Source organism: Bubalus kerabau, chromosome 22 (assembly GCF_029407905.1).
Source record: "Bubalus kerabau isolate K-KA32 ecotype Philippines breed swamp buffalo chromosome 22, PCC_UOA_SB_1v2, whole genome shotgun sequence".
Taxonomy (NCBI): Eukaryota; Metazoa; Chordata; class Mammalia; order Artiodactyla; family Bovidae; genus Bubalus; species Bubalus kerabau.
This window is the reverse complement of record NC_073645.1, coordinates 10,469,825-10,496,991: the sequence shown is the minus strand read 5'-3', so window position 1 is coordinate 10,496,991 and position 27,167 is coordinate 10,469,825. Positions and strand designations below refer to the sequence as shown.

At 38.5% G+C, this 27,167-nt stretch overlaps 1 protein-coding gene across 28 annotated transcripts in view; it reads left to right on the top strand.

Annotated features, from left to right (window-relative positions):
- The window catches only part of PRKG1 (protein kinase cGMP-dependent 1), a 1,681,227-nt gene that overhangs the window by 774,692 nt on the left and 879,368 nt on the right, over positions 1 to 27,167 (top strand). For all 28 annotated transcript variants that reach the window (XM_055561124.1, XM_055561106.1, XM_055561119.1 and 25 more), the window contains one exon: positions 16,353 to 16,466. In XM_055561124.1, coding sequence (XP_055417099.1) covers positions 16,353 to 16,466 — 114 coding nt within the window. Of the gene's footprint in view, positions 1 to 16,352; positions 16,467 to 27,167 lie in introns of those variants that run through there.

The following is a 27,167-nucleotide window of genomic DNA, read 5'->3' as shown; positions in this document are numbered from 1 at the left end:
ACTCATGTCCATTGACTTGGTGATACTATCCAAACATCTTATCCTCTATTTCCCCCTTCTCCTCCTGCCCTCAATCTTCCCCAGCATCAGGATCTTTTCCAATAAGTTGGCTCTTCACATCAGGTGACCAAAGTATTGGAGCTTCAGCTTTAGCATCAGTCCTTCTAATGAACATTCAGGGTGAATTTCCTTTAGGATTTATTGGTTTGATCTCCTTACTGTCCAAGGGACTCTCAAGAGTCTACTCCAGCACCACAATTCAAAAGCATCAATTCCTTGGCACTCAAGCTTCTTTATGGTCCAACTCTCACGTCCATATATAAGCACTGGAAAAACCATAGCTTTTACTCTATGGACCTTTGTTGGCAAAGTGATGTCTCTGCTTTTTAATGTGCTGTCTACGTTTGTCATAACTTTCCTTTCAAGAAGCAAGCATCTTTTAATTTCATGGCTGCAGTCACCATTCTCTGTGATTTTTAGAGACCAAGAAGAGAAAATATTTCACTGCTTAAACATTTTCCCCATTTATTTGCCATAAAATGATGAGACCAGATGCCATTATCTTGTTTTTGAGTGTTGAGTTTCAAGCCAGTTTTTTCACTCTCCTCTTTCACCTTCATCAAGAGGCTCTTAAGTTCCTCTTCACTTTCTGCTATTGGAGTGCTATCATCTGCCTATCTGAGGTTGTTGATATTTCTGCCACGAATCTTGATTCCAGCTGGTGGTCCATCCAGCCTGACATTTATAAATTAAATAAGAAGGGTGATGACATATAGCCTTCTTGTATTCATTTCCCAGTTTTGAACCAGTCTGTTCCATGTCCAATTCTAATTGTTGCTTCTTGACCTCCATACAGGTTTCTCAGGAGACAGTTAACGTGGTCTGGTGCACCCATCTCTTTAAGAATTCTCCTCAGTTTGCTGTGATCTATAAGGTCAAAGGCTTTAGCATAGTCAATGAAGCATAAGTAGATGTTTTTCTGGAATTCCCTTGCTTTCTCTTATGATCCAGTGTTATTGTTGATCAGTTGCTCAGTCGTGTCCGACTCTTTGTGACCCCACGGACTGCAGCACACCTGGCTTCCATGTCTTTCACCGTCTCCAGGAGCTTGCTCAAATTCAGTCCATTGAGTTTGTGATGCCATCCAACCATCTCACCCTCTGTCCTCCCTTTCTCTTCCTGCCTTCAATCTTTCTCAGCATCAAGGTCTTTTCCAGTGAGTCGGCTTTTCATATCAGGTGGCCGTATTATTGGAGCTTCAGCTTCAACGTCAGTTCCTCCAAAGAATATTCAGGATTAATTTCCTTTGGGATTGACTGGTTTTGATTCCTTGCAGTCCACAGGACTCTCAATCAAGAGTCTTCTCCAACAACATAGTTCAAAAGCACCAATTATTTGGTGCTCAGCCTTCTTTATGGTTCAACTCTCACATCCATACATGACTACTGGAAAAACCAAGCTTTGACTATATGAACCTTTGTCAGCAAAGTAATGTCTCTGCTTTTTAATATGCTGTCTAGGTTGGTCATAGCTTTTTTTCCAGGGAGCAAGCTTCTTTTAATTCCATCACCATCTGCAGTGATTTTTGGAGCTCAAGAAAATAGAGTCTGTTACTGTTTCCATTGATTCCCCATCTATTGGCCATGAAGTGATGGGACCAGATGCCATGATCTTTGGTTTTTGAATGTTGAGTTTCCAATCAGCTTTTTCTCTCTCCTCTTTTACCTTCATCAAGAGGTTATTTAGTTTGTCTTCACTTTCTGCCATAAGGGTGGCATCATCTGCATATCTGAGGTTATTAATATTTCTCCCAGCTGTCTTGTTTCTTGAGCTTCATCCAGCCTGGAATTTCACATGATGTACTCTACATATAAGTTAAATGAGCAGGGTGACAATATGTAGGCTTGACGTACTCCTTTTCCAATTTGAACCAGTTTCTTGTTCCATGTCCAGCTCTAACTGTTGCTTCTTGACCTGAATACATGTTTTGCAGGAGGCAGGTAAGGTAAGGTGGTATTGTATTCCTGTCTCTTGAAGAATAGTCCAGTTTGCTGTGATCCACACAGTCAAAACTTTTGCACAGTCAATGAAGCTGAAGTAGATATTTTTCTGGAATTCTCTTGCTTTCTGTGACCTACTGGATGTTGGCAATTTGATCTCTGGTTCCTCTGCCTTTTCTAAGTCCAACTTGAACATTTGGAAGTTCTTGTTTCACGTACTCTTGAAGCCTTGCTTGGAGAATTTTGAGCATTACTTTGCTAGCATGTGAAATGAGTGCGATTGTAGGTAGTTCAAATGTTCTTTGGCATTGCCCTTCTTTGGAATTGGAATGAAAACTGACCTTTTCCAGTCCTGTGGCCACTGCTGAGTGTTCCAAATTTCCTGGCATGTTGAGTGCAACACTTTACAGTATTATCTTTTAGGATTTGAAGTAGCTCAGCTGGAATTCTATCACCTCCACTAGCTTTGTTCATAGTGATGCTTCCTAAGGCCCACTTGACTTATCACTCCAAGATGTCTGGCTCTAGGTGAGTGATCACACCGCCATGGTTATCTGGGTCATGAAGATCTTTTTTGTATAGTTCTTCTGTGTATTCTTGCCACCTCTTCTTAATATCTTCTGCTCTGTTAGTTCCATACAATTTCTGTCCTTGATTGTGCCCATCTTTGTATGAAGTATGCCCTTAGTATCTCTAAAAATCTTAAAGAGATCTCTAGTCTTCCCCATCCTATTGTTTTCTTCTATTCCATTGTATTCTTCACTTACGAAGGCTTTCTTATCTCTCCTTGCTGTTCTCTGGAACTCTGCATTAAAATGAGTATATCTTTCCTCTTCTCCTTTCCTTTCACTTCTCTTCTTTTCTCCTCTATTTGTAAGGCCTCCTCAGACAACTATTTTGCTTTAGTGCATTTGTTTTTCTTGGGGATGGGTTTGATCACTGCCTCCTGTACAATGTTACAACCTCTGTACGTAGTTCTTCAGGTACTCTGTCTATCAGATCTAATCTCTTGAATCTATTTCTCACTTCCACTGTTTAAACACAAGACATTTGATTTAGTCCTCTTGCAGGAAGTCGCCTTTAATTCCACTATAGAGCTGCCGAGCAGACGACCCACAAACTGGAGAACAGTTATACAAAGGAAGTTCTCACACTGTTGCAAAAGTTCCAGGGCCTACAACAGATTTTCCAATCTGGGGTTCTGGTGAAGGGACTGAGAACCCCCAGGGAATTTGACTTGGAAGGTCAGTAGGATTTCATTGCAGAACTTCCACAGGACTAAGATAACAGACTCTTGGAGGGCACAAGAAAACCTTATGTGCACCAGGACAGAGGAGAAAGGAGCAGTGACCCCAGAAGAGACTGAACTTGACTTTCCTGTGAGTGTCCAGGAGTCTCTGGCAGAGGTGTGGGTTGACAGTGGCCTGCCACAGGGTCAGGGGCACTGACTACAACAGTCCTGGGAGTTGGGGCATGCTGGCATAAGTCCTTATAATTCAATGAACAGCAGCATTTTGATCTCTGGTTCCTCTGCCTTTTCTGAATCCAGCTTGTACATCTGGAAGTTTGCTATTCAAGTACTTTTGAAACCTAGCTTGAAGGATTTTGAGCATTACCTTGCTAGCATGTAAAATGAGTGCAATTGTGCAGTAGTTTGAAAATTCTTTGGCATTGCCCTTCTTTGGGATTGGAATGAAAACTGACCTTTTCCAGTCCTATGTCTGGAATACAGTTAGTTGGGTATAATAGACTAGAAGGGTGATTAACAAAAATGTATTAAGGCAAAGTGTTTTTTTTGTTTAACATTCAAGATAAAGCCTCTATTTTTAGTTTCCATATAAGCAGTATATCTAGTATGTCTTCCTTTATCTTACTGGATTTGTGCTAGAAGAGCTACCACTTCCTCTTTCTTTCCTATGGCCAAAGATACACTAGTAAGTTAGCAGTCTACAATGAGAGGTAAACCAGATGTCCACAGAGTCATTTGACTTCAGTTGCCAAACAGTGAGACAGAATCCATGTTATGCTTCAACAAGTATTCCAACCAGCAAGAATAGTGTTTGTTTTGGTTTTTAATCTACATTGTCTTCTCTTTCCATGCAAATTCTGGGCCATTAGTGATAGTTATTAATACCATGCTAAGATTCTATGAGGAATCTAGATTAAGAACCTCTGGCTAATTGAATAATCTTTTTCTGCACTATGTATCTCTGCAGAATTCTGCTCTTTAGGGACCTCATTTCAGAAAGTACAAAAAGTACATAAGGCTGGCTGCTTTTGAATTACTAAGGAAACATTATATAAAAATAATTTAATAAACATTTTTGATTCATTAATGCAAGTGTATTTTTAACACATTAAATAATACCTAACAATGTATCTATTAACTGCCATGAGTTTGAGTGGAAAGTATAAACAGTTTTTAAGATTTCTGAAACAGCTATAATATAAAATACAACTTTTATTGGTGACAAAGTCACAAGAACTGTTAATGCTTGTATGGCCTATTACTATGGAAATGCTTCATTTTTACAGAGGTCAGTAAAAGCAAAGATTATATATACACACACATGCATATATATATATATATTCAGTTCAGTTCAGTCACTCAGTCATGTCCAACTCTTTGTGACCCCATGATCTGCAGTATGCCAGGCCTCCCTGTACATTACCAATATTAGGTTTATATATATGTATGTGTGTATATATATTCTATGCTATGCTAAGTCACTTCAGTCGTGTCCGACTCTGTGTGACCCCATAGATGGCAGCCCACCAGGCTCCCCCATCCCTGGGATTATCCAGGCAAGAACACTGGAGTGGGTTGCCATTTCCTTCTTCAATGCAGGAAAGTGAAAAGTGAAAGTGAAGTCTCTCAGTCGTGTCCGACTCCTAGCGACCCCATGGACTGCAGCCTAACAGGCTCCTCCGCCCATGGGATTTTCCAAGCAAGAGTACTGGAGTGGGGTGCCATCGCCTTCTCCGGTGTATATATATACATATATATATATATATATTTATATGTGTGTGTGTATATATGTATATATATATAATATATTCTATTAGGTTAAGAACTTTTGAGCTGGACCATGAAGTTAGATTAAAGAGACTGACAAAGACAAAGATTGAGTGTCGGGTTTATTTAGGAAAGGTCCTAGTTTGTGGGAAGACTAGATACACAACACCAGGAATTTGATTTTTGACTCTATAAAAACTACTGTAAATTTCATAGCAGAGGGATATTTTATGAGAACAGTAATCAAGGAAAATGATTCTAATATCTTTGCTGGTTTATTTGGTGGCAAAGAATCCAGGAAAGGAGCTCTATGTTGTGAGCAAAGGCTTAGGAAAGGCTTCTAGTTATGGAATAAATATAATTGAGTAGATTAAGTATGCTGACAGTAAGAAGGATTTATAGTCATTGATCTCATGACTGAATGATGATTTTGGTGGTGTTAGTCATTCAGTGAAGTTGGGAAGGGATTGACGGTAATTTGGGAAGGAAAATGAGGTCATGCTTGATGAAAAATGTCGGTGTGAGTGTCCTAAAGGGAGTAAGAGAAAGGCTATTTGAAAAATAATGGAGGTCAAATCATCTGATTCTTCAACATTCTCATAAGGGATAATATGATCCTATATATGGCATTAATGCTGCTGAGTCGCTTCAGTTATGTCCGACTCTGTGCGACCCTATAGACGGCAGCCCACCAGGCTCCCCCGTCCCTAGGATTCTCCAGGGAAGAACACTGGAGTGGGTTGCCATTTCCTTCTCCAATGCATGAAAGTGAAAAGTCAAAGTGAAGTCACTCAGTCGTGTCCGACCCTCAGCGACCACATGGACTGCAGCCCACCAGGCTCCTCCATCCATGGGATTTTCCAGGCAAGAGCACTGGAGTGGGGTGCCATTGCCTTCTCCCATGGCATTAATGGTCAGTCTTAAAACTGAGCCATTACCATGTTCCTGTGCTAGGTCCTTTTTATTTTATAATTTACATTCCATATGATTTTCTAATTTAAGATATTCAGTGGCTTTTATTAATAGTATTTTTATAATGTGTGCATCCATCACCAGAGCTAAATTTAGAACATGTTCATTATTGTAAAACAAATGTTGTACCCCTACACCATCATACTTCAGTCCTTCATCTCTCCCAGCCATTGGCAACTAGTCATCTACATTCAGTTCCCCACAAATTTGCCTATTCTGGACATTATGTATAAATGGAACCAGACTTGGGTCTACTCACCTACAGCACCGTAAAGCCAAGGAAAGCACAATGGCAAAGGAAAGCACGATATTTATTGCCAGGCAAATAGCAAGAAGAATGGCAGCTAATGGGTGAAGACCCAAACTCCCTGGTGGAAACATTTGGGATGAGGAATGCAGGGTGCATGGCTTTCTTCTAGTTCCAGTCAGTCTAGGGTCTATGTCGTCTTGATCAGCATCTTCCACCGAGGTAAGGGTCTTAGCTTCTGCAGGACAGTTCAAAGATATACACTAGATTGTTACGTATATCCTTTGAGGAGGAACTAGGACTCTGCTTAGTGCTGAACTGTTGTTTAAGTTCTCATTACTTTTCTTGTTTGACTGCTTTTCCTTTGTTTCTTCATTCCCTTGCTTTCCTAATCATTAACTGCTTGAGTTGACTCTTTTTGAAACTAAGGAAGGGTCTAGGAGAAATGGAAAACTTAGAATGGCTTTTGTACCTAGGAGGGCCCCACAGGATCCTGCTTGGCTTCAATAATATGTGACCCTTATCACTTGCTTCTTTCACTTAGCATGTTTTCAAGGTTGGTTCATATTGTAGCCTGAGTCAGTACTTCATTCTTTACTATGGCTTGACAGAATTCCACATTTTGTTTACCCATGTATCAACTGATAAAATCTCTCTTACTGCAAGACTTGAATTTGCCATTTCCCCTGACTGCCATCTAGAGGGGTGTTCAGTAGTTTTATTCCACCCTCAGTTTAACTTGTTAAAATATTATCCTGGTTTCAGCTTATTTTGTTCTCAGTGATACACGAGGACAAAGTTCATTTTCTTTGTGTTGGGAATAACTTTCAAACCAAATCTTCTCATTCTTAACCTGTTCCAGGCCATTTGAACAACTGCTTTTGAGAGAGTAAGTTCTTTTTTTATTTTTTATACCTGTTCAGAGTATTTTTCAGGCTGTGTGGTTATTCTTTGTTTTTGTCTGCTTTTTAAAAATGTGAAGGTACCCAAGTGCTTGCTGTATGCTCTAGAGAATCATAATTACTTTAAAGGGGATAGAAATACAAATGTCACATCAAGAGTAATCTAAGCTATGAAATAAAAATTTGCATTGTGAGAAATGTATTGTACTGCTGGGTAGAGTAAGTTACCGTACAAAAATACTTTTACCAAGTAGAGGGGGAGGTTGACACTTTATTACAGTTGATCCTTTAGCAAGCATAAATTAATCCAAGTAAAATTGGTAATTGTCCCTCTCATATCTGTGGTTTTGGGGAGAAGGCAATTGCACCCCACTCCAGTGCTCTTGCTTGGAAAATCCCATGGACGGAGGAGCCTGGTAGGCTGCAGTCCATGGAGTCTCTAAGAGTTGGACAGGATTGAGAGACTTCACTTTCACTTTTCACTTTCATGCACTGGAGAAGGAAATGGCATCCCACTCCAGTATTCTTACCTGGAGAATCCCAGGGACGAGGGAGCCTGGTGGGCTGTAGTCTATGGTTCACACAGAGTCGGACACGACTGAAGCGACTTAGCAGCAGTGGTAGCAGCAACAAAAGTGGATAGCTTTATTGCTTTGCCCAGCAAAGGGGGAGACTGCAGGTTCCTGCCCTTGAAAACTGTGTGTTCAAGCCCAGAAGGATTTCTTAAGGAGTTTTGTAGCAGTGGTTCATGGGCAGAGTTGTTGATCAGATTAGGCATATGCAGGGTTTGCACTGCTTTAATTGATGCTTTTGAACTGTGGTGTTGGAGAAGACTCTTGAGAGTCCCTTGGACTGCAAGGAGATCCAACCAGTCCATTCTGAAGGAGATCAGCCCTGGGATTTCTTTGGAAGGAATGATGCTCAAGCTGAAACTCCAGTACTTTGGCCACCTCATGCGAAGAGTTGACTCATTGGAAAAGACTCTGATGCTGGGAGGGATTGGGGGCAAGAGGAGAAGGGGACGACAGAGGATGAGATGGCTGGATGGCATCACTGACCCGATGGACATGAGTCTGAGTGAACTCCAGGAGTTGGTGATGCACAGGGAGGCCTGGCGTGCTGCGATTCATGGAGTTGTAAAGAGTTGGACACGACTGAGCGGCTCATCTGATCTGATCTGAATCTGTTCTCAGATAATCTCTTGATGAGCTCCCTGGTGCCTTTTGTATGGTCTCAGGTGGTCTTCTCTGGAATGAAAAATGCTAACTCCACTCGTTGGAGGGTTTAGTTTGTAAAGAACACAAAGATATTGTTATGTGTATCTTTGAGGTGGAACCAGGACTCTGCCCCAAGGCTATACTATTGTTTCTTGACTGTTCTTGTCTCCGCATCCACTCCCTTCTCTGATTAATTCCTCAAACCTGCCCTTTGGGAATCAGGGAAGGTCATGGAGGCTGGAGTCTTTTTCCTACAAACAAGAAAGGAGGGACATGGGAAGGCTTCTATGCCCAGGAGCCCCACAGATTTCTGCTGTATTTCAATAGTACTCAAGTTTTTACTATTGAAAAATGTCCACATCTAAGTGGACCCATGCAGTTCAAACCTGAATTGCTCAAGGGTCAACTGTACTGTTTATTCTTCTTCGGGACTACATAGGCAATATAAAACAAAATCTTCAGGCTTCCCTAAAGCATGATCACAGCAGTGGACATTTTCACTAACACTCCCGTTTATTCATTCATGAGAATTTACTAATCTATTTACAACCAGTCACTGCAGGATTAAATGACTGGCCCTTCAATTAGTTTAGTGGATACTAATATGTGTAGAAAGCTTGATCACACACCAAACTCTGACATAAATTTCACATATTAATCCTGTGAAGCAGGTAGCTGTTATTCCCATTGCCCTGGTGTAGAAACTGAATGTCTAAAGGTCTGGCATGTCAAGAGCAGTGAGAACCAGAATATTAGTTTAGAACTTGTGATTTCAGAATTCTTCTTCTGCCTCCTAAGAGCCATTAAAAGGTATTAGGTGAACTTAGATAAAGGAGACATAATCTCTGATTGAAGCAACATCATTCTGGTCACAGTGAATTCTTTTCTAACCTTCCTAGCCTTAGGTGAAATTGGATTAAGCACCCATTTCACATCCTGTGAAAAGACTGATGTCCTCCCCTCAAATATCTGCCAATTTCTGAGTCCTTAGTTTCTTATAATTACACAGTTTACATAGTTACTGGAGGGTTTCCTGCTTTCCAGCTCCCCATTATCACTCATTCTTCATTTCCTTGCTTTTCTGTTTATTGATGTATCCAAGCAGTGGATCTTTCCTCAAGCTTTTATCTTCCTCCAAGCCCTTTACACAGGAAATTAGTGTGAAGCAGATTAATTTGGAGAGAAATGTAGGGCATTAATTCTGGCAACAACTAACTGAATATTGTACATTAGACATCCCTCCTACTAAAAATCTTAAAGCCTCTCTCAACATGAAGCTTTCCTGTCTGCCCCTTTCTCTGAAATCTCCAGTTTCTTGCTCCTGTTTTTCTTTTTATTGCCTCTGCTCATCTATCACTCTTCTCCTTTCCAATCCTGAATCTTATGAACCAAAACCTTGAACCCTGCTTCTTTTTCCTTAAAACTGCTTATCAAAGTATTTTTTCTTTAAAAAGAAGTACAGTTTCCTCAAGAACTATTTTTAACCTATATATTTTTGTCTTCGCAAATGCATTATCTAATTATCAAAACCTATTAAGTTCTATTATACCAAATTTGTAGTGAGATAATTGACACATAGAGAGTTAAATAACTTATCCCAGATCTTTTAACCATTCAGCAGTAGAGTCAGAACCTGATAGTCTCAAGTATGCCTGGAAAAATGCTGATGTCGTTCTACTATCAGCAGGATACTCTTGTAAGTCTTGCTTCAAAAATTTTTATAATCACTTCTATTTCAGGTGACATCCGCTGGGGAAAATAAGTCAGTAAAGTAGCCTTGTGTGTTTATTCTAATTCTACTCTAATAGCAACATGGATTACTTAAATATTGCAAGCTGGTGCTAGCCTTTTTTTGGCTTGCAATTTATATCTGGTAGAGATTCTTTTTTTAAGTAGAAGTCAAAATTGTCCCTTTAAATGTAGAGTATTTTGTACACATGGGACATAGTTCACAGAGAAGGCAATGGCACCCCACTCCAGTATTCTTGCCTGGAAAATCCCATGGATGGAGGAGCCTGGTAGGCTGCAGTCCATGGGGTCGCTAAGAGTCGGACATAACTGAGCAACTTCACTTTCACTTTTCACTTTCCTGCATTGGAGAAGGAAATGGCAACCCACTCCAGTGTTCTTCCCTGGAGAATCCCAGGGACGGGGGAGCCTGGCGGGCTGCTGTCTATGGGGTTGCACAGAGTCGGACACAACTGAAGCGACTTAGCAGCAGCAGCAGCAGGACATAGTTCATTTCAGGGTTTCTCAACTTTGGCACTGCTTACATTCTTGCACTGAGTAATGCTTGGCTGTGGGCTCACATGTGTATTGGAGAATGTTTGGTGTTCCTCTACTCTCTAGATGCCAGAACCTCCTTAGTTCCAAAACTTTCATAGAACCAAACCAATATCTCCAGATATTTCCAAAGAGCCCCTAGGGTTAAAAGTGAGCCCATTTGGGAACCGTAGTGTTAGGTCCAAAAGTCTCCCCAACTTAATACTTTACATAAGAAACACAAAAATCATATGATGCGTCCCCACAGGTCTGACACTGATGATAGTGTTTGTCATTTGCCAGTCTCTAAGGAACTAAAGACATGGCCATTCATTGATTAGACTAATGAGGTGCTCATGTATCATGGAAGTAATAGAACAAAAATGCATTGTGAATGGCAAGACTTGAGCTTAATAAACTTGACTTGAGACAGTCAAATTATCTATTCAACTCTTGTTATTCAGGGAATGATTAGACTACTTCCTATTTCTTCCCTATGTGTGAATATCTCTTATCTGTCCTGTCTTTGGTTTTCTTCATTACTAGAAGTTGAATTAGTCCACTGATATTTATCTAGTGCCTTTTGAGTACTTTAAAGGGCTAGGATTTCAAAACATAAGATGTAGAAAGATTATAGAATAATCATGCTTGTCTTGTGAAGTCTTTCCAGAGTTCTGTTCATATCTGGTCAATGGCTGAATCATCTACAATAGGTTTAGTAAATTCTTACTCCTTAAATATCTCTAAGGACAGAAATGCTGTAATGTAATTTGCTCATTCCAGACTTTCATTCTGCTGGTTCAGATGATATTCTGTATCTGGCTTGCTTAAATTTCATTTTCTTTCTTCATGTAGGTTTCCTTTGTGGATATGTGCATATGCCCTAAGACCTCACAAAAAGTGAAAGTGAAAAGTTGTGTCCAACTCTTTGTGACCACATAGACTATACAGACCATGGAATTCTCCAGGCTAGAATACTGGAGTAGGTACACATTCCCTTCTCCAGGGAATCTTCCCAACCCACATCTCCCACATTGTAGACAGATTCTTTACCAGCTGAGCCACAGGGAAGCCCAAGACCTCAGAGTTAGAAGCCAAAACAAAAAATGAGTTTCACATATATTAATGTGCATGTTAACCTCTCTTTTTTCTTTTAGTTCCTGTAAGTGAGATTTTTAGTTCTAGATACCTCACTTACATTTTTGATTCTCTGATTATTAAGTACACTGGTAATGATTTTATTTCATATTCAATATGTATTACAATCAATTTTAATTTAGTGTAATGAAAAATTGTATCTAATGTATTTATAGCAGTCATGACCAGAAGGGAAATCAGATTTTCCTAATTGAAAGAGAGAAAACAGAGGTCTTCACTCATGTAGCTTCAACCTTGACTAGCCTCTTATACCTCAGACTAAGTTTCATTCCATTTGGATGACTAGTACTTTTGTGCTTCTAGTAAGAATTATTGCTATGATGATGTAAGAAAAGTGACTTCTGTGAATGGGAAGCTTGGCCTCATGTAAAGCATTATAAGGATGTGATGGTTACAGAAACTGTGAAAACACACATGGTTTAGGGAAGAAGTCACTTCTGTTTATCTCTTTCTCTCTCTTTCTCTTATCTTTAATCTCTAATGTGTGTGCATGCTAAGTGGCTTCAGTCCTGTCCAACTCTCTGCAACCCTATGGACTGTAGCTCACCAGGCTTCTCTGTCCATGGGATTTTCCAGACAAGAATACTGGAGTTGGGTTTCCATTCCTTCTCTAGGGGATCTTCTTGACCCAGGGATGGAACCCTAGTCTCTTATGTCTCCTGCATTGGCAGGTGGGTTCTTTACCACTAACGCCACCTGGGAAGCCCAATCTTTAATAAGATACTGGTAAACCAAAAACAAACAAACAAAAACTAAAGCAAACTCACCTAATAGTAAATAGTAAAACAGGGCAATTTTTCACAAACTTTTGTTAAATTTCCAAAGAATGATTTCCAATCCAAATTAACACCTCATCAAAAGAACAGGAGTTTAGGTCCAGAGAGACCATATCCTTTTGGACTTGAAATCAAACTTAAACAGGAAACTGATAAGGTGCTGACCCACCGCCCTTCTTTAATTTGAGAATAAACTATCATCTAATAGTGAGACTGTCTTTTTCCTTCTTGATACTGACTTAAAGAAGACATATGTAAATAACTGACAAGACGTATTCTTAAGGAAGAATATCTAAGACTGTCATCTGTCCCTAGAAAGGAGAAGGCTTTTTCCCTTTAGTTAGCCCATAGTAGCCTTAATGATTTCTACTTTCTTCCACAAGTGACCACACTCCTAACCTAAAATGACAAGGCAAGTTCAATATAGTAGTATTCTTAATCCATCAAGGAAGCAGAGAGTAAGTTCTAAGCATTCTCATCACAAGGGAAAAACAAAAAAAAACACAACTGTATTTGTGAGATGACAGATGTTAACTAAACTTATTGTAGTAATCTTTTCATAACATATGCATATTTTCTCCTAGAGAAAATATACCCATGCTGATCATAGCACAGCTCAGTCATCACAATGTTAAATGTTCCTGTTGAATCTATCAGCCATAGAAACCCTCATGAGAGAATACATAATGTAAAAACTGTGTTCTCAAACCTACAAAATCATAAAAGTATTAGACAATGAAGGAGATGGAAGATCTTGTCTAGATGGGACCTATGATAGAACAACTATCTCCCTTTAATGACCAATCAAGTTGTCCTGCGTGTTCCAACCAAGATTGTTGGAACTTAGCACAGAGTATTCATAATTAGCTTATTGCCAACCATTCTGTCTCAGCCTGCCAGTAATAAATCTCTAAACGGATTGGTCTTATTTGTGAAAGTCCTTATGGCCCCAAACTACAGATTAGTTGGAAAAAAAAAAAAATGCCCATAAAGTCAGGAGACTCTGGGTTTTCTTATAAATTCAATACCTTCTTTTATTTGTAGAAACTACTGATTCTTATAAAAATAGATAAAAGTATGAATGCTTTGGGCTTTCCAGGTGGTGCTAGTGGTAAAGAACCTGCCTGCCAATGCAGGAGACATAAGAGATGAGAGTTTGATCCTTGGGTCGGGAAGATCCCCTGAAGGAGGGCATGGCAACCCACTGCAGTATTCTTGCCTGGAGAATTCCATGTACAGAGGAGTTTGGTGGACTACAGTCCATGGGGTCAGAAAGAGTTGGGCACAACTGAGTGACTTAGCAGCAGCATGGATGCTTCACTATGGATCTGTTATTACTGACCATCTCCCTCAAGTGGTACATAAATTGTAGTGCCCAAGAGCAAGAGGTCGGTTAATTATTGTTCAATGTGGCAAAATTTAGGACTCATGACTCAGCCCATTTTACATCATAAATGGGCATGTGGTACCTGAAGTAAAATAAAAAGTACACTCAAGTTGCTGTGATAAAGCTTTCAACTATTCGTGCTAATGGCAGGAGTGATATCAAGAGTCAGGTGAAACTATAAATAACCATCAGGCTTTCTTTAACCCAATATTCTAACACCTCTCACACAAACAACTTTAACAGTTTAGCAGAGTTCAGATAAAAATAACTTGAATGTTTCTTTATTTTTCTTTCCTGGTGGAGATAGGGCATAGTAAAAACAATACCAATATAGTATCACATTTTTTAAAAAAAAGCAAAAATGAATAAAAAGAGCAGGAATAGAAGATATAAATTAACTACATTTTGGATTATTTTTAGTACCTCAAGTAACAGTCCTAATAGCCTCTAGTCATTGTTGAGTTTAGCCAGGCAAAATAATGGAAAATGTCTAGAACACTATTAGGAGCTTTTTGTTTTTATTTATTTATTTTTTATTAGAGTATAATTGCTTTATACTGTTGTGTTAGTTTCTGCTGTACAGTGAAGGGACTCACAATGATGATCTGAGGTAGTGTCATTACAGTGTATTCTTAAGGTTAATATCAAATTATAAGCATATAAAAACCTCCATACTGGGCCATTTATTGAGGGCTGTAAGCCTCTGCTTAAGTGTGCTAAGTATTCTGCCTATTTGACTTTTTCCTTATTTGTTTCCCCACATCTGTCCCCTCAAAACCAAAACCACCACATACAGGCCCACCTGCTTTCCATGCACCTGGACTCCATTTAAAACAAATCTTGTTTTTAGACACAGAGGGAAAAAGAAAGGAATGTAAATGAAGAGGGTGGCTTCAAGATGAAGCTAAGTACTTTAAGGGAAGTTGCTTAGGTAGGCATTGGAACCATTGAGTGTATGCCGTAAACTTTTGACTGTCTTATTTTTAATTTTTTTAAGTGACCCACTTAGTCTGTATAGTCTATACTTGGAATTCCTTTGTAAATGTGTTGTTACACGTGACTGCTCAGTCACGTCTGACTTTTTGCGACCCTGTGGACTGTAGCCTGCCAAACTCCTCTCTCCACGGAATTTTCGGGCAAGAATATTGGAGTGGATTGCCATTCCCTACTCTGTGTAAATGCATAATCACTTCTAAGTTTGCTTCACGGCTGGTGTGTGTGGCACATTATATCAGTTGTGAATTCAGCTTTTTAAAGTTTTTAAATATATAAGATTTTATCTTACATATTTGAACAATTCTGTGATTTCATAAATATATTATTCTTAGGTAAAAGTGGGTCGATTTTTAGAAAGGAAGGAGTAAATGTAAAGCTAAAGCTCTAGAAAGTTAAATATTACAGGAAGCATATAGACTAAAGGGGGTAATTCATGGAGACAATATATGAAGGCCTGACATTCAGACAAACTTGGTAGCATTAATTCCTTTCAGTCACTAGCCACTGCCAAGCATTAGGCTTCCCTTCTGCAGCCTGTAGCTAAGTAACTGGGAAGAGTAATAAAGGGTAAGATAAAGTATAGAATAGACTGTGTTGCCTTGTTATTTATTCCCCCATTATATTAGGTGATGAAAGGTTTGAATTCATAGCTTTGAATTTTAAAATATATATATATATATTTAAAATTTCCTTCATGAATAGCACCTCCTTACTTTCAGGCACCAATATATATCCAGTGTACGCTTTTTCCTTAGTTTTTCCTCCTTTAGCGCTTCATTTTCCAAATCTTTTGTAGAATATCGACAGTCCCAGTGTCTCTTTCTTTCCCCTCAACCTTTGTATCCAGTAGTTTGGTTTCCTTACAGTCCATGTTGCAGGGCTGAGAAGCAGATAAAACAGTCTTGGCCCAGTTGGATAAGATGTTTAAAAATAAAAGATACTGTGAGCTGCAATTGAATAATGCCCAAGGGTCAAAGTAATTTCCCTTTGCATAATAGCTGCCTTACTCAGAGGAGAATTCCCAATATGAAGTGTGCTGTAGAAAACATATGCACTCAATTTTTCCTTGCAAATTCAAAATGACTTTAAAATTGGAATTACTAGAGTTTTCTAATATCACATTTGGAGTAATTTCACATTTTGACTTTTTATTTCTATCCCTTTCTTTTTTTTTTTTTTTTTTTTGGTGTTTTCTTTTAGTCTCCTTTCTAATCTTATCAATGATTAATTTAGGAAAAAATAATTTAGGACAAGATTTGCATTTCTTGCATTGCATCTTGAGGATGATTTTGTTTTAGTTGGTAACTGCTTTGTATTTTTGAAAATGAGCCTGGCCCTCCTCTCTCATCTTAGAAATGCAACATATGAAATAAAACATGAGAGAAAATCAAAATGATATGTTTTCCTTCTTCTTTTTAGATGGTAAGGTTGAAGTTACAAAAGAAGGCGTGAAGCTGTGCACAATGGGTCCTGGTAAAGTGTTTGGAGAGTTGGCTATCCTTTACAACTGTACCCGGACGGCGACCGTCAAAAGTAAGGCTATTTAAAAAAAAAAAAAAAAAAACTTTTCAGTGTCTTCTTTCCTTTGACCTGTGAAGTGTTAGATAATATGCCTCTTGATTTTAATCTTTATAATTTCATTAATCTAGCTTCTAATTATTGCTTTGCGATACAGTTGATATTTTTATCCTAAAGAGTAATTGTTAACATTGAGTTAAATTTTGTTGCTGACTTATTAAAAGTATCTTTTAACCTTGAACTCATAAATTAGCATTTATAAAATAGCACTTTATGAATTATAATTAAACAGGAGCAAGATGTTGCATTTTCTGCCTTAAAGTCTCAGAATCATATTTAAGTACATTTTATGTATCTGTCTATTTTGGGTTGCATTCCCCACATAAACTTCACTTATTCATTCAGTGGTTTAGAAAAATTAAGAGGAGAAATGTCTTTCGTCTCATTCAAACCCTGAGTAAGATATCCTGAATTCTAGAATTGCGTCTGAGTATATTCTTGTCTTCAGCTGCTCATCAAGCTGTATATTATAACGTTTTTCTTTTCTACTGATTGAGCTTATTTTAAGTCGAGGCAATAAAGCAGCTTGTTTCCCTAATTTTACATGTATGTGTATATATGATTTCTCTAGCAACTTTTATTGCTTGGTAGAAGCAGCTGCAATAGTTAGAAGGAAAAGAAGTTTGTTTTAAATATTCCTTCTTCCTGAGTACAGGATGTAATGAATGTGTAACAAACAGAGCTGGAAGCCAAAGCCGACAATGGAAGGTCTAGAGCATCTTCAGGCAGAAATGTGTATTTAAGGTTTGAAAAGTTCTTCTGACATAGTATCCTATGAATGATTGCAATCATGTTACTTTGATTAGGTTGTGTCATTAAAACAATCCTGTTGGCAAAATGACAATTAAATTGTTATTGTTAATTTTATCTGAGTGTCACTGATGGTTTTATATATTGCTTTTTTCCTCTCAGAAGTATGGCATGTAATTGACAATATGACATTAAAACTTGAGTTGTAAAGAACTGAAGAAGGCATGGCCAACCAGAGTCACAAATTCTTACAGGTCTTGTTAGTGAATTACCTTTTTAGTCACTGAAATCGCTGTCACATCAGTGGCAACTGGGGCCCTTATAAAATCAATCTTTCTTGACATTTTGATTCTTGATGTCTGAGAACACAGACCTCTTTTGATTGATAGGCACTGCCATGTTTTTATTTCATGTGATCATTTAATTATGTGACTCAAGGGATAATGAAGCCCAATGAACCGAAACAGATTTTGCCAGAACTTAAACTCACTGAAAAAGTGTCTTAACTAGAAAAAAGAGCAGTGATGACTCCATTAGGTGAACAGATTTTGCTATCATGCTTCATTTTGATGAGAAATATGTTACTTCTAGGGCAAAAATGGGCCATGATGGCACCTTTGGATTAAAATAAGCTTTCTCTGAATTGTGAATAATTTTTTAAGGTTTTAAAATACCTAACTAATACAAAATATTTTTATATGTTGCTCATTTAATCTAAATAAAACTTCCAAAGGCAAACAATTGATAGTGAGATGGTGCTTAATCTTGTGAAATATTAAATTGTTATTAAAGAAATACTTTAAATTGAATAGAATATTTAAATGAATTTTATAGCCCAAGAGATTTTTTTGTAAGGTGATTGCTTGGCTTCATGAAAGTCAATTTTCTTACTAGGTTCCTATAAAATGCTGTTCGGTTGTACTCGCCTCTGTTGTTCTCATGTTTGATAAATGTAAATAGACATTATGCATCTGTTCAGCAGCAAGGAACTAAGTGTTGAATGCAAATGATACTCCTCACTATTTGGGGGTAAGAATTTTATCCATCATTAAAGGGAATGAGCAATGGATCATGTTCTTTAATTCAGACTCAGATGTCTCATGTGTGTGAGTGTGTTTGTGTGTGTGTTCATCATGCCCCCTTGGTGTGGAGGATGCATTGAGAAGAGTCTATGGTTAATGATGTGCAAATACATCTCTGCATTTGTAGGTGCAGAGATTTTGTGCATGCCTAAGGAATGTTATCTATTAACCTCTGAATGTTGTGTGAGAATTATAAGGTGTGAATAAAGGTCATTTGTCATTTAGGACCCTTTGTGCCATCTTCTGTACTGTCAAGGGAGATTGTCCTTACCAACGGAGTCTTAAACACTATTTTAAATTTAAGTTATACTCTCAAGCTGATCACTTTATAACTCTAATTAGATTCCATTGTATTAGTTTTATCGAATGACCACAATCAGTGCTATCTCACTCTTTACATGTGATTTTTTTTAAATGTCCTTATTTGGTTTTCCAGATCCACTTGTCTACCAGAATTCAAAATTGTGTCGTCTCTTATCTATATTTTTTGTAACCATTGTTTTGCCAGTGGTGACCATTTGGAGTAGCTTTCAAAATTGATTCATCTACTTGGGTGCAGTAGTCTTTTAAGTCTGAGGAAGTTCCCCTTCCTATTTAATCGCTTGTCTAGCCACACGTTTTTCCTTCTCACTTACCTGGCTTTCCCCTCACTTACCTCTTTCCCCGAATACCACTTTCGTTCATGATTGAAAATGTTGATGATCTCTCCCATCTTTCTCCCTAGATCAGCCTGAAAGCTGCCTAGGATTTTAGTGCATTTTTAATCACACAGTCATCACAAACTTTAGGTAACATTCAAGAGCTCCTCGGTGTACATGAGTCTTTTCTTTTTCACGAGAATAACTTTTTGAAATTGTATCAGGCCTTGAATAAATTCCAGTGACTTCCTCTGCTAATGAATGTGACCCAAGCACCTGTGGGTTGGCTTTTCTGTTTTTTAAGTAGGATATGATTTTTTTTTATATTGAAGTATAATAAATGTATAACATTATATTAGTTTCAGATATACATGATTCAATATGTGAATATATTGCAAAACGATCTCCACAATATCCATCCAGTTAATATCCATCACCATATATCATTACAAAATTTCTTTTCCTGTGATTAGAACTTTTGAGTTCTGCTTAGCAGCTTTTAAATATGCAACATAGTATTGATTCTAGTTACTATGTGTACATTACTACCCCAGGACTTATTTTAAAATTGGAAGTTTGTACCATATGACCTCTTTCACTCATTCTACCCACCCTTCACTGCCCCATTCTCAACCTCTGGCAGCCACCAATCTGTTCTCGGTATTTGAAATCTTTTTTTTTTTTAAGATTCCACATATAAGTGAGATCATAATGGCGCTTGTCTTTCTCTGTCTGACTTGTTTCACTTAGCGTACTGCCCTCAGTGTTCATCCATGTTGTAACAAATGGCAGCATTTCCTCCTTTTTTACGAAAGTAGTATTATTTATATGTACACCTCATTTTCTTTACCTATTCATCAATGGATACGCATATTGTTTCTGTCTTGGCTATTGTAAATATTAGTAATGTGGATGTTAACATGTGGGTTCATATCTCTTTGGGCATTAGTGTTGTTTATTTCTTGAATAAATATCCGGAAGTGGAATTGCTGGACCAGAGAGTACTAATAAGAGTCTTAATTTTTTGAGAACTTCCATACTGTTCCCCATAATGGCTACACCACTTTATGTTCCCACCAAAAATGGATGAGGTTTTCCTTTTCTTCAATCCTTGCCAGCGCTTGTTTATTTCTTGTCTGTTTGCAAACAGCCATCCTAATAGGTGAGAGGTGATATCTCACTGTGATTTTGATTTTCATTTTCCTAATGATTAAGTGATGTTGCAGATCTTATCATGTGCCTTTTGGCTATCAATATGTCTTTGGGAAATGTCTATTCAAATGCTCTGGCCACTTTCTAATCAAATTGTTTGTTTTATTTGTTGATATTGAGTTGTATGAGTTCTTTATATATATTGGATATTCAGTTCAGTTAATTTGCTCGGCTGTTTCCGACTCTTTGCGACCCCATGGACTGCAGCATGCCAGGTTTCCCTGTCCATCACCAACTTCCGGAGCTTACTCAAACTCATGTTCATAGAGTCAGTGATGCTATCCAACCATCTCATCCTCTCTCATCCCCTTTTCCTCCTACCCTCCATCTTTTCCAATATCAGGTCTTTTCAAATGAGTCAGTTCTTTGCATCAGGTGGCCAAAGTATTGGAGTTTCAGCTTCAGCATCAGTCCTTCCAACGAGTATTCAGGACTGATTTCCTTTAGGATGGACTGGTTGGATCTCCTTGCAGTCCAAGGGACTCTCAAGAGTCTTCTCCAACACCACAGTTCAAAAGCATCAATTCTTTGGCTCTCAGCTTTCTTTATAGTCCAACTTTCACATCCATACGTGACTACTGGAAAAACCATAGCTTTAACTAGACGGACCTTTGTTGGCAAAGTAATGTCTCTGCTTTTTAATATGCTGCCTAGGTTGGTCTTTAACTCATCAGATACATGATTTGCAAGTAATTTCTTTCCCCATTCTGAAGGTTGCCTTTTCATTTTGTTGGCTTTCTTTACTCTGCAGAAAGTTTTTAGTTTGATATAGCCACACTTACTGGTTTTTGCTTCTGTTGCCTTTGCTTTTGGCGTTAAGTCCACAGAATCATCTCCCAGACCGATTTCAAGGCATTTACCACTTACGTTTCCTTCTAGGAGTTGTATGGTTTCGAGTCTTACTTTCATGTCTTTAATCCAAAATATGTATTTTATTAAAGCTATCGATTGACATATGCTCTAAATCATAAGATTGTTCATAGTAATCCAGCTAAAAGAACTATGGTAGTTTGAAGCAAGCTGTTTGTTTTTCACCTGGGAAAAATCTTCTGGAATTCTTCTGAGACTAAATAAATGTATACCATTTGTTATTATGGTCATGCCAGGAGGAAGATCTGATAGCACCAAGAAGAATATTTTTTTAGAGCAAAAACCATAGTGATATGGGGGATGGGGTTGGAAATCCATGTTACTTTACAGAAAATCTGTACTAGTAGTTTACTTTTATCTTATAAAACATTGATTCTTCCTCTGAGGAATGAGAATATGCAAATATATAAAAATAATATTGATAGCATCTAACAGATGCCTTGGATTATTCATGACTTGTGTGCAAGTTAAGTCACTTGAGTTGTGTCTCTTTGTGACACTATGGACTGTAGCCTGCCAGGTTCCTCTGTCCAAAGGGTTCTCCAGGCAAGAATACTGGAGTGGGTTGCCATTTCCTCTTCCAGGGGCTCTTCCCCACTCGTGGATCGGACCCTCATCTCTCATGTCACCTGTATTGGCAGGTGAGTTCTTCACCGTTAGTGCCACCTGGGAAGCCCATTCATGCCTTAAATAAGTTCAAGGTTTTTTTTTTTTTTATTGTGATATGAAAATAGTCACTTTGATTGCATATATCCAATTACAGACATTCCAGATACCATGGGTAGGAAAAAAAAAATCAGTTGTTATATTTGATTTCTGTAACACCAAACAGTATTGTTTGAATTTCACATTTTGTCTAAATATTTAAAGATTGCATAAACAAAGGAGCTTTTACCATCCATTTTCAAATGCCATGAAGGATAGGAATTTCTAATACATTCATTCAATACCCCATGGCTTACTCAATTCCCATACCTGAAAGCATATCATTATCATGTTTTTCTAAGTGTCATTCCTGGTTGTGATTTCACCTTCACTACCCTCACAGCTAAGGCAATATCAATTTACACTCACCCTGGGCCTCTTACCCTACTTCTATGCCCAAGGTTCTCTAAAATCACAAAAATGGAGACATTACTGGAAACATAAGATAGAAAAGGCACTTGTTGTACAGTGAGAGAGAGATTAAGTAGTACATACCCTGTTTGTACATTTGCATAAAATGTGCCTTATTTTTACCTGGGTTTCTCACAGCCAGTTCTCACAACTACACAAGAATTTTTTGAGGTTTGAACCACATGCTCTCTGCTCAAACTCCAGTTGTACATAAATTTGTATTTTTGCCTGAAGGCGCTGAATTGAAGCTTGTTCCTCTTACTTTGAGTGCTCCACTGAAAGTGCCCCAAACCTTAGCCAGTATGTAATTCACATAATTCATTCAAAGAGGCTCGAATAAAAACCCAAGACCAAAAGTTCTCTCTTTGTAGGAAAACATCTTGGTACCAGATTAGGGTGATTATTATATACAAGTTACCTTCAAAATGGCTTGGTGGGTGTAAAAGCTCTTTTATGAATGGACTTGGGCAAAATATCTGAATAATTCTTTCTCCTTAGATTATTTATACAAGTATTTTAAAATTCCTCAGTACTATAGTACTAACACAAAAGAACTTACAAGAAATCTGACAAATTGGGACTTGAATAACGAATAACATCTGATTTAATGTGAGTACTTTCAACTTTCCATACTTAAACCTTCCTGAGATATTTGTAAAGGGGGGAAGCTGAGCAATTAAGATATTTCACTGTGTCAAAGATAGTTTTAAGAACAAGTTGAAAGGTTTAGATTTTCTGTTTATTTTTGTTTTTAAAATAGAGTTGAGTGTGTGCAGTAAAATGGCTTGTGTTTTCCCTTGCAGGTCTGTTTCAAACACTGCATTATTCAACCTGACTTAAGAAAATCTGCCAACTGTCAAAACCCTAAAAAGATGAATTGGGAAAAAAAGTAAAAGGAATTTGACTATAATTTCTTGCTCAAATAACTCTGTACACTATAAACGTAATGCCTATACCTCCCAGGTCAACATATGGTGCTTTTTTTTTATTGGTAAAGAAATGCAAGGAATGAATGCCAGTTTTATTACTGATATAAAGGAATCTTAGATGAAGCTCTTGGAGTGGCTGTAAACCTTGACAGTTTCTTAAGATGACAATATCAAGAAGTAAACAATTACATGCTGCTAAGTCACTTCAGTTGTGTCCGACTCTGTGCAACCCCATAGACGGCAGCCCACCAGGCTCCCCCGTCCCTGGGATTCTCCAGGCAAGAACACTGGAGTGGGTTGCCATTTCCTTCTCCAATGCATGAAAGTGAAAAGTGAAAGTGAAGTCGCTCAGTCGTGTCTGACCCTCAGTGACCCCATGGACTGCAGCCTTCCAGGCTTCTCCGTCCATGGGATTTTCCAGGCAAGAGTACTGGAGTGGGGTGCCATTGGCTTTTAGGAAATGCCATTATAGTGTTCCATAAAGTGCCATTTTTATGATAATGATTTTCATGATGTAAAAACGAAACAACGTTGTCTGCCAGTACAAGCAGTTGGCATGTGTGCCATTATTACCTGGGGTTTTAATGACCGGGAGCAACCACATACTGTCAAGCTCCCTGTGCGCCAGTGTCAAGGCAGAGGAGATAACTGTGTTAATGAGACAGTCTCTGTTTTATCTTCAAGAGGCAGATTAAAAAGATGCATGCTTTGCTTTCTCTCAGTCTGATGAATTCTTTATACCAAGAACCCTGAAGGAGGGTACAACATCAACTTAGATGATAAAGACTAGAAATACGACCCTGATTGCAGAAAGAATAGCTCAGTAACTTCCCAGGAGTCGTCTTTATTGTCACCAACCTGGACAATGAAACAAGCAGATGGCATCATCTTGAAGAAGCAGGTACATTTGTTTAGTGACTTAATTCGATAATCTTCTTCTTAGTAAAATTTTCTATCACATTGGTCTATTAAAGAATACTGTAAAAATTAGTAACATAAATCCAATAATCCCTAAGAAATAAATTTCTTTAATAAGCAAAGCAACTCACAAGATACCCATGATGATATAACAGATGAGCATAAACAAATAGACCTGCAAAAGCTATTCTGTATATTCATGAACAGTTATTACACTATAATCTTTTTCTTTTAGAGGCTGAAGCTGTTTTTCTAGTTTCTTTTGATGGCAACTTTTATGATTAGAATTGATTTATGATTTATACTTAACCATTTCCAGAAAAAAATCTAAATCTAGTATTGACTAGGCCTGTCAAGTAGGCATATGTTAGCAGTGCTTCTTGGGATAAAAACAAAACCCTCTCACAGTCTAAGGAAGGCACTAGTACTTAATTCCTTCTTGCATGGGTGATGCTCAGTCGCTTCAGTCACGTGTGATTCTTTGGGACCCTGTGGACAATAACCTGCCAGGCTCCTCTGTCCATGGGATTCTGCAAGCAAGAATACTGGAGTGGGTTGCCATGCCCTCCTCCGGGGCATCTTCCTGACCCAGGGACCAAACCCATGTCTCTTATGTCTTCTGCATTGGCAGGAGGGGTCTTTACCACTAATACCACCTGGGAAGCCCCTAATTCCTTCTAAAGTTAGATAAATTACTCTTTTGTTGCATCCTTTCATTAGTCAATCATTAAATACTTTGTTTCCTATATGGAGCGAATAGTCAGGCTGTAACTGGGGTATTATTATTTTTTAAGAATCATGGGTAGTTTAATAGTAAATTCTATACAGTGGGCAAGGAAGGCTTTTTTTTTTTTTTTTTTTTTAAAGCAATTTCTATAATCCTGCGGAATTGGTAATTTCCCCGTAAAGACCTGCATCATAAAAGAGCTTCCACACAGTGCAAAGTTTGTGTCAGTTTTAGACATATTAAACCTTCATTCATACATTCCATAATTTGATCAGAGGAAATTTTAGTATTTACTCAACTGATTGAAAGAATAAAAAGAAAAATACTAAGATCAATATTATATGTTCTGTAATTATTCTTTAAAACTTTCCTACGTTGAGATGGATTCCCAATGAATGCTCAGTAGTAAAGATGGATAACAAGTGCAGTTAACATCATACTAGACTCAGAGATTTGGGGATGGGTGATGCTGTGAAAAGAAGAGAAGCGAAAAACAAAGAAGAAAAGGAAAGATATAAGCATATGAATGCAGAGTTCCAAAGAATAGCAAGGAGAGATAAGAAAGCCTTCCTCAGCGATCAATGGAAAGAAATAGAGGAAAACAACAGAATGGGAAAGACTAGAGAGCTCTTCAAGAAAATTAGAGATACCAAGATGCAAGATGGGCTTGATAAAGGACAGAAATGGTATGGACCTAACAGAAGCAGAAGATATTAAGAAGAGGTGGCAAGAATACACAGAAGAACTGTACAAAAAAGAGCTTCACGACCCAGATAATCATGATGGTGTGATCACTGACCTAGAGCCAGACATCCTGGAATGTGAAGTCAAGTGGGCCTTAGAAAGCATCACTACGAACAAAGCTAGTGGACGTGATGGAATTCCAGTGGAGCTATTCCAAATCCTGAAAGATGATGCTGTGAAAGTGCTGCACTCAATATGCCAGCAAATTTGGAAAACTCAGCAGTGGCCACAAGACTGGAAAAGGTCAGTTTTCATTCCAATCCCCAAAAAAGGCAATACCAAAGAATGCTCAAACTACCACACAATTGCACTCATCTCACATGCTAGTAAAGTAATGCTCAAAATTCTCCAAGCCAGGCTTCAGCAATATGTGAACCATGAACTTTCAGATGTTCAAGCTGGTTTTAGAAAAGGCAGAGGAACCAGAGATCAAATTGCCAATATCCAGTGGATCATGGAAAAAGTAAGAGAGTTCCAGAAAACATCTCTTTCTGCTTTATTGACTATGCCAAAGCCTTTGACTGTGTGGATCACAATAAACTGTGGAAAATTCTGAAAGAGATGGGAATACCAGACCACCTGACCTGCCTCTTGAGAAACCTGTATGCAGGTCAGGAAGCAACAGTTAGAACTGGACATGGAACAACAGACTGGTTCCAAACAGGAAAAGGAGTACGTCAAGGCTGTATATTGTCACCCTGCTTATTTAACTTATATGCAGAGTACATCATGAGAAATGCTGGGCTGGAAGAAGCACAGGCTGGAATCAAGATTGGTGGGACAAATATCAATAACCTCAGATATGCAGATGACAGCATCCTTATGGCACAAAGTGAAGAGGAACTAAAAAGCCTCTTGATGAAAGTGAACGAGGAGAGTGAAAAAGTTGGCTTAAAGCTCAACATTCAGAAAACTAAGATCATGGCATCTGGTCCCATCACTTCATGGGAAATAGATGGGAAAACAGTGTCAGACTTTATTTTTTTGGGCTCCAAAATCACTGCAGATGGTGATTGCAGCCATGAAATTAAAAGGCGCTTACTCCTTGGAAGGAAAGTTGTGACCAACCTAGATAGCATATTGAAAAGCAGAGACATCACTTTGCCAACAAAGGTGCGTCTAGTCAAGGCTATGGTTTTTTCCAGTGGTCATGTATGGATGTGAGTTGGACTGTGAAGAAAGCTGAGGGCCGAGGAATTGATGCTTTTGAGCTGTGGTGTTGGAGAAGACTCTTGAGAGTCCCTTGGACTGCAAGGAGATCCAACCTATCCATTCTAAAGGAGATCAGCCCTGAGTGTTCTTTGAAAGGAATGATGCTGAAGCTGAACCTCCAGTACTTTGGCCACCTCATGCGAAGAGTTGACTCATTGGAAAAGACTGATGGGGAGGGATTGGGGGCAGGAGGAGAAGGGGACGACAGAGGATGAGATGGCTGGATGGCATCACCGACTCAGTGGACGTGAGCCTGAGTGATGGTGATGGACAGGGAGGCCTGGTGAGCTGCGATTCATGGGGTTGCAAAGAGTTGGACACGACTGAGCGACTGAACTGAACCAATGGTATGTGCTAAGCCCATTTTATTACTGAAGCAGCTGAAACGCAGAGCCAGTCTCAGGGGGGGGGCCGCGAGGTGACAGAACTTTGATGCCATGCAGCTGTCACAAAGTTTA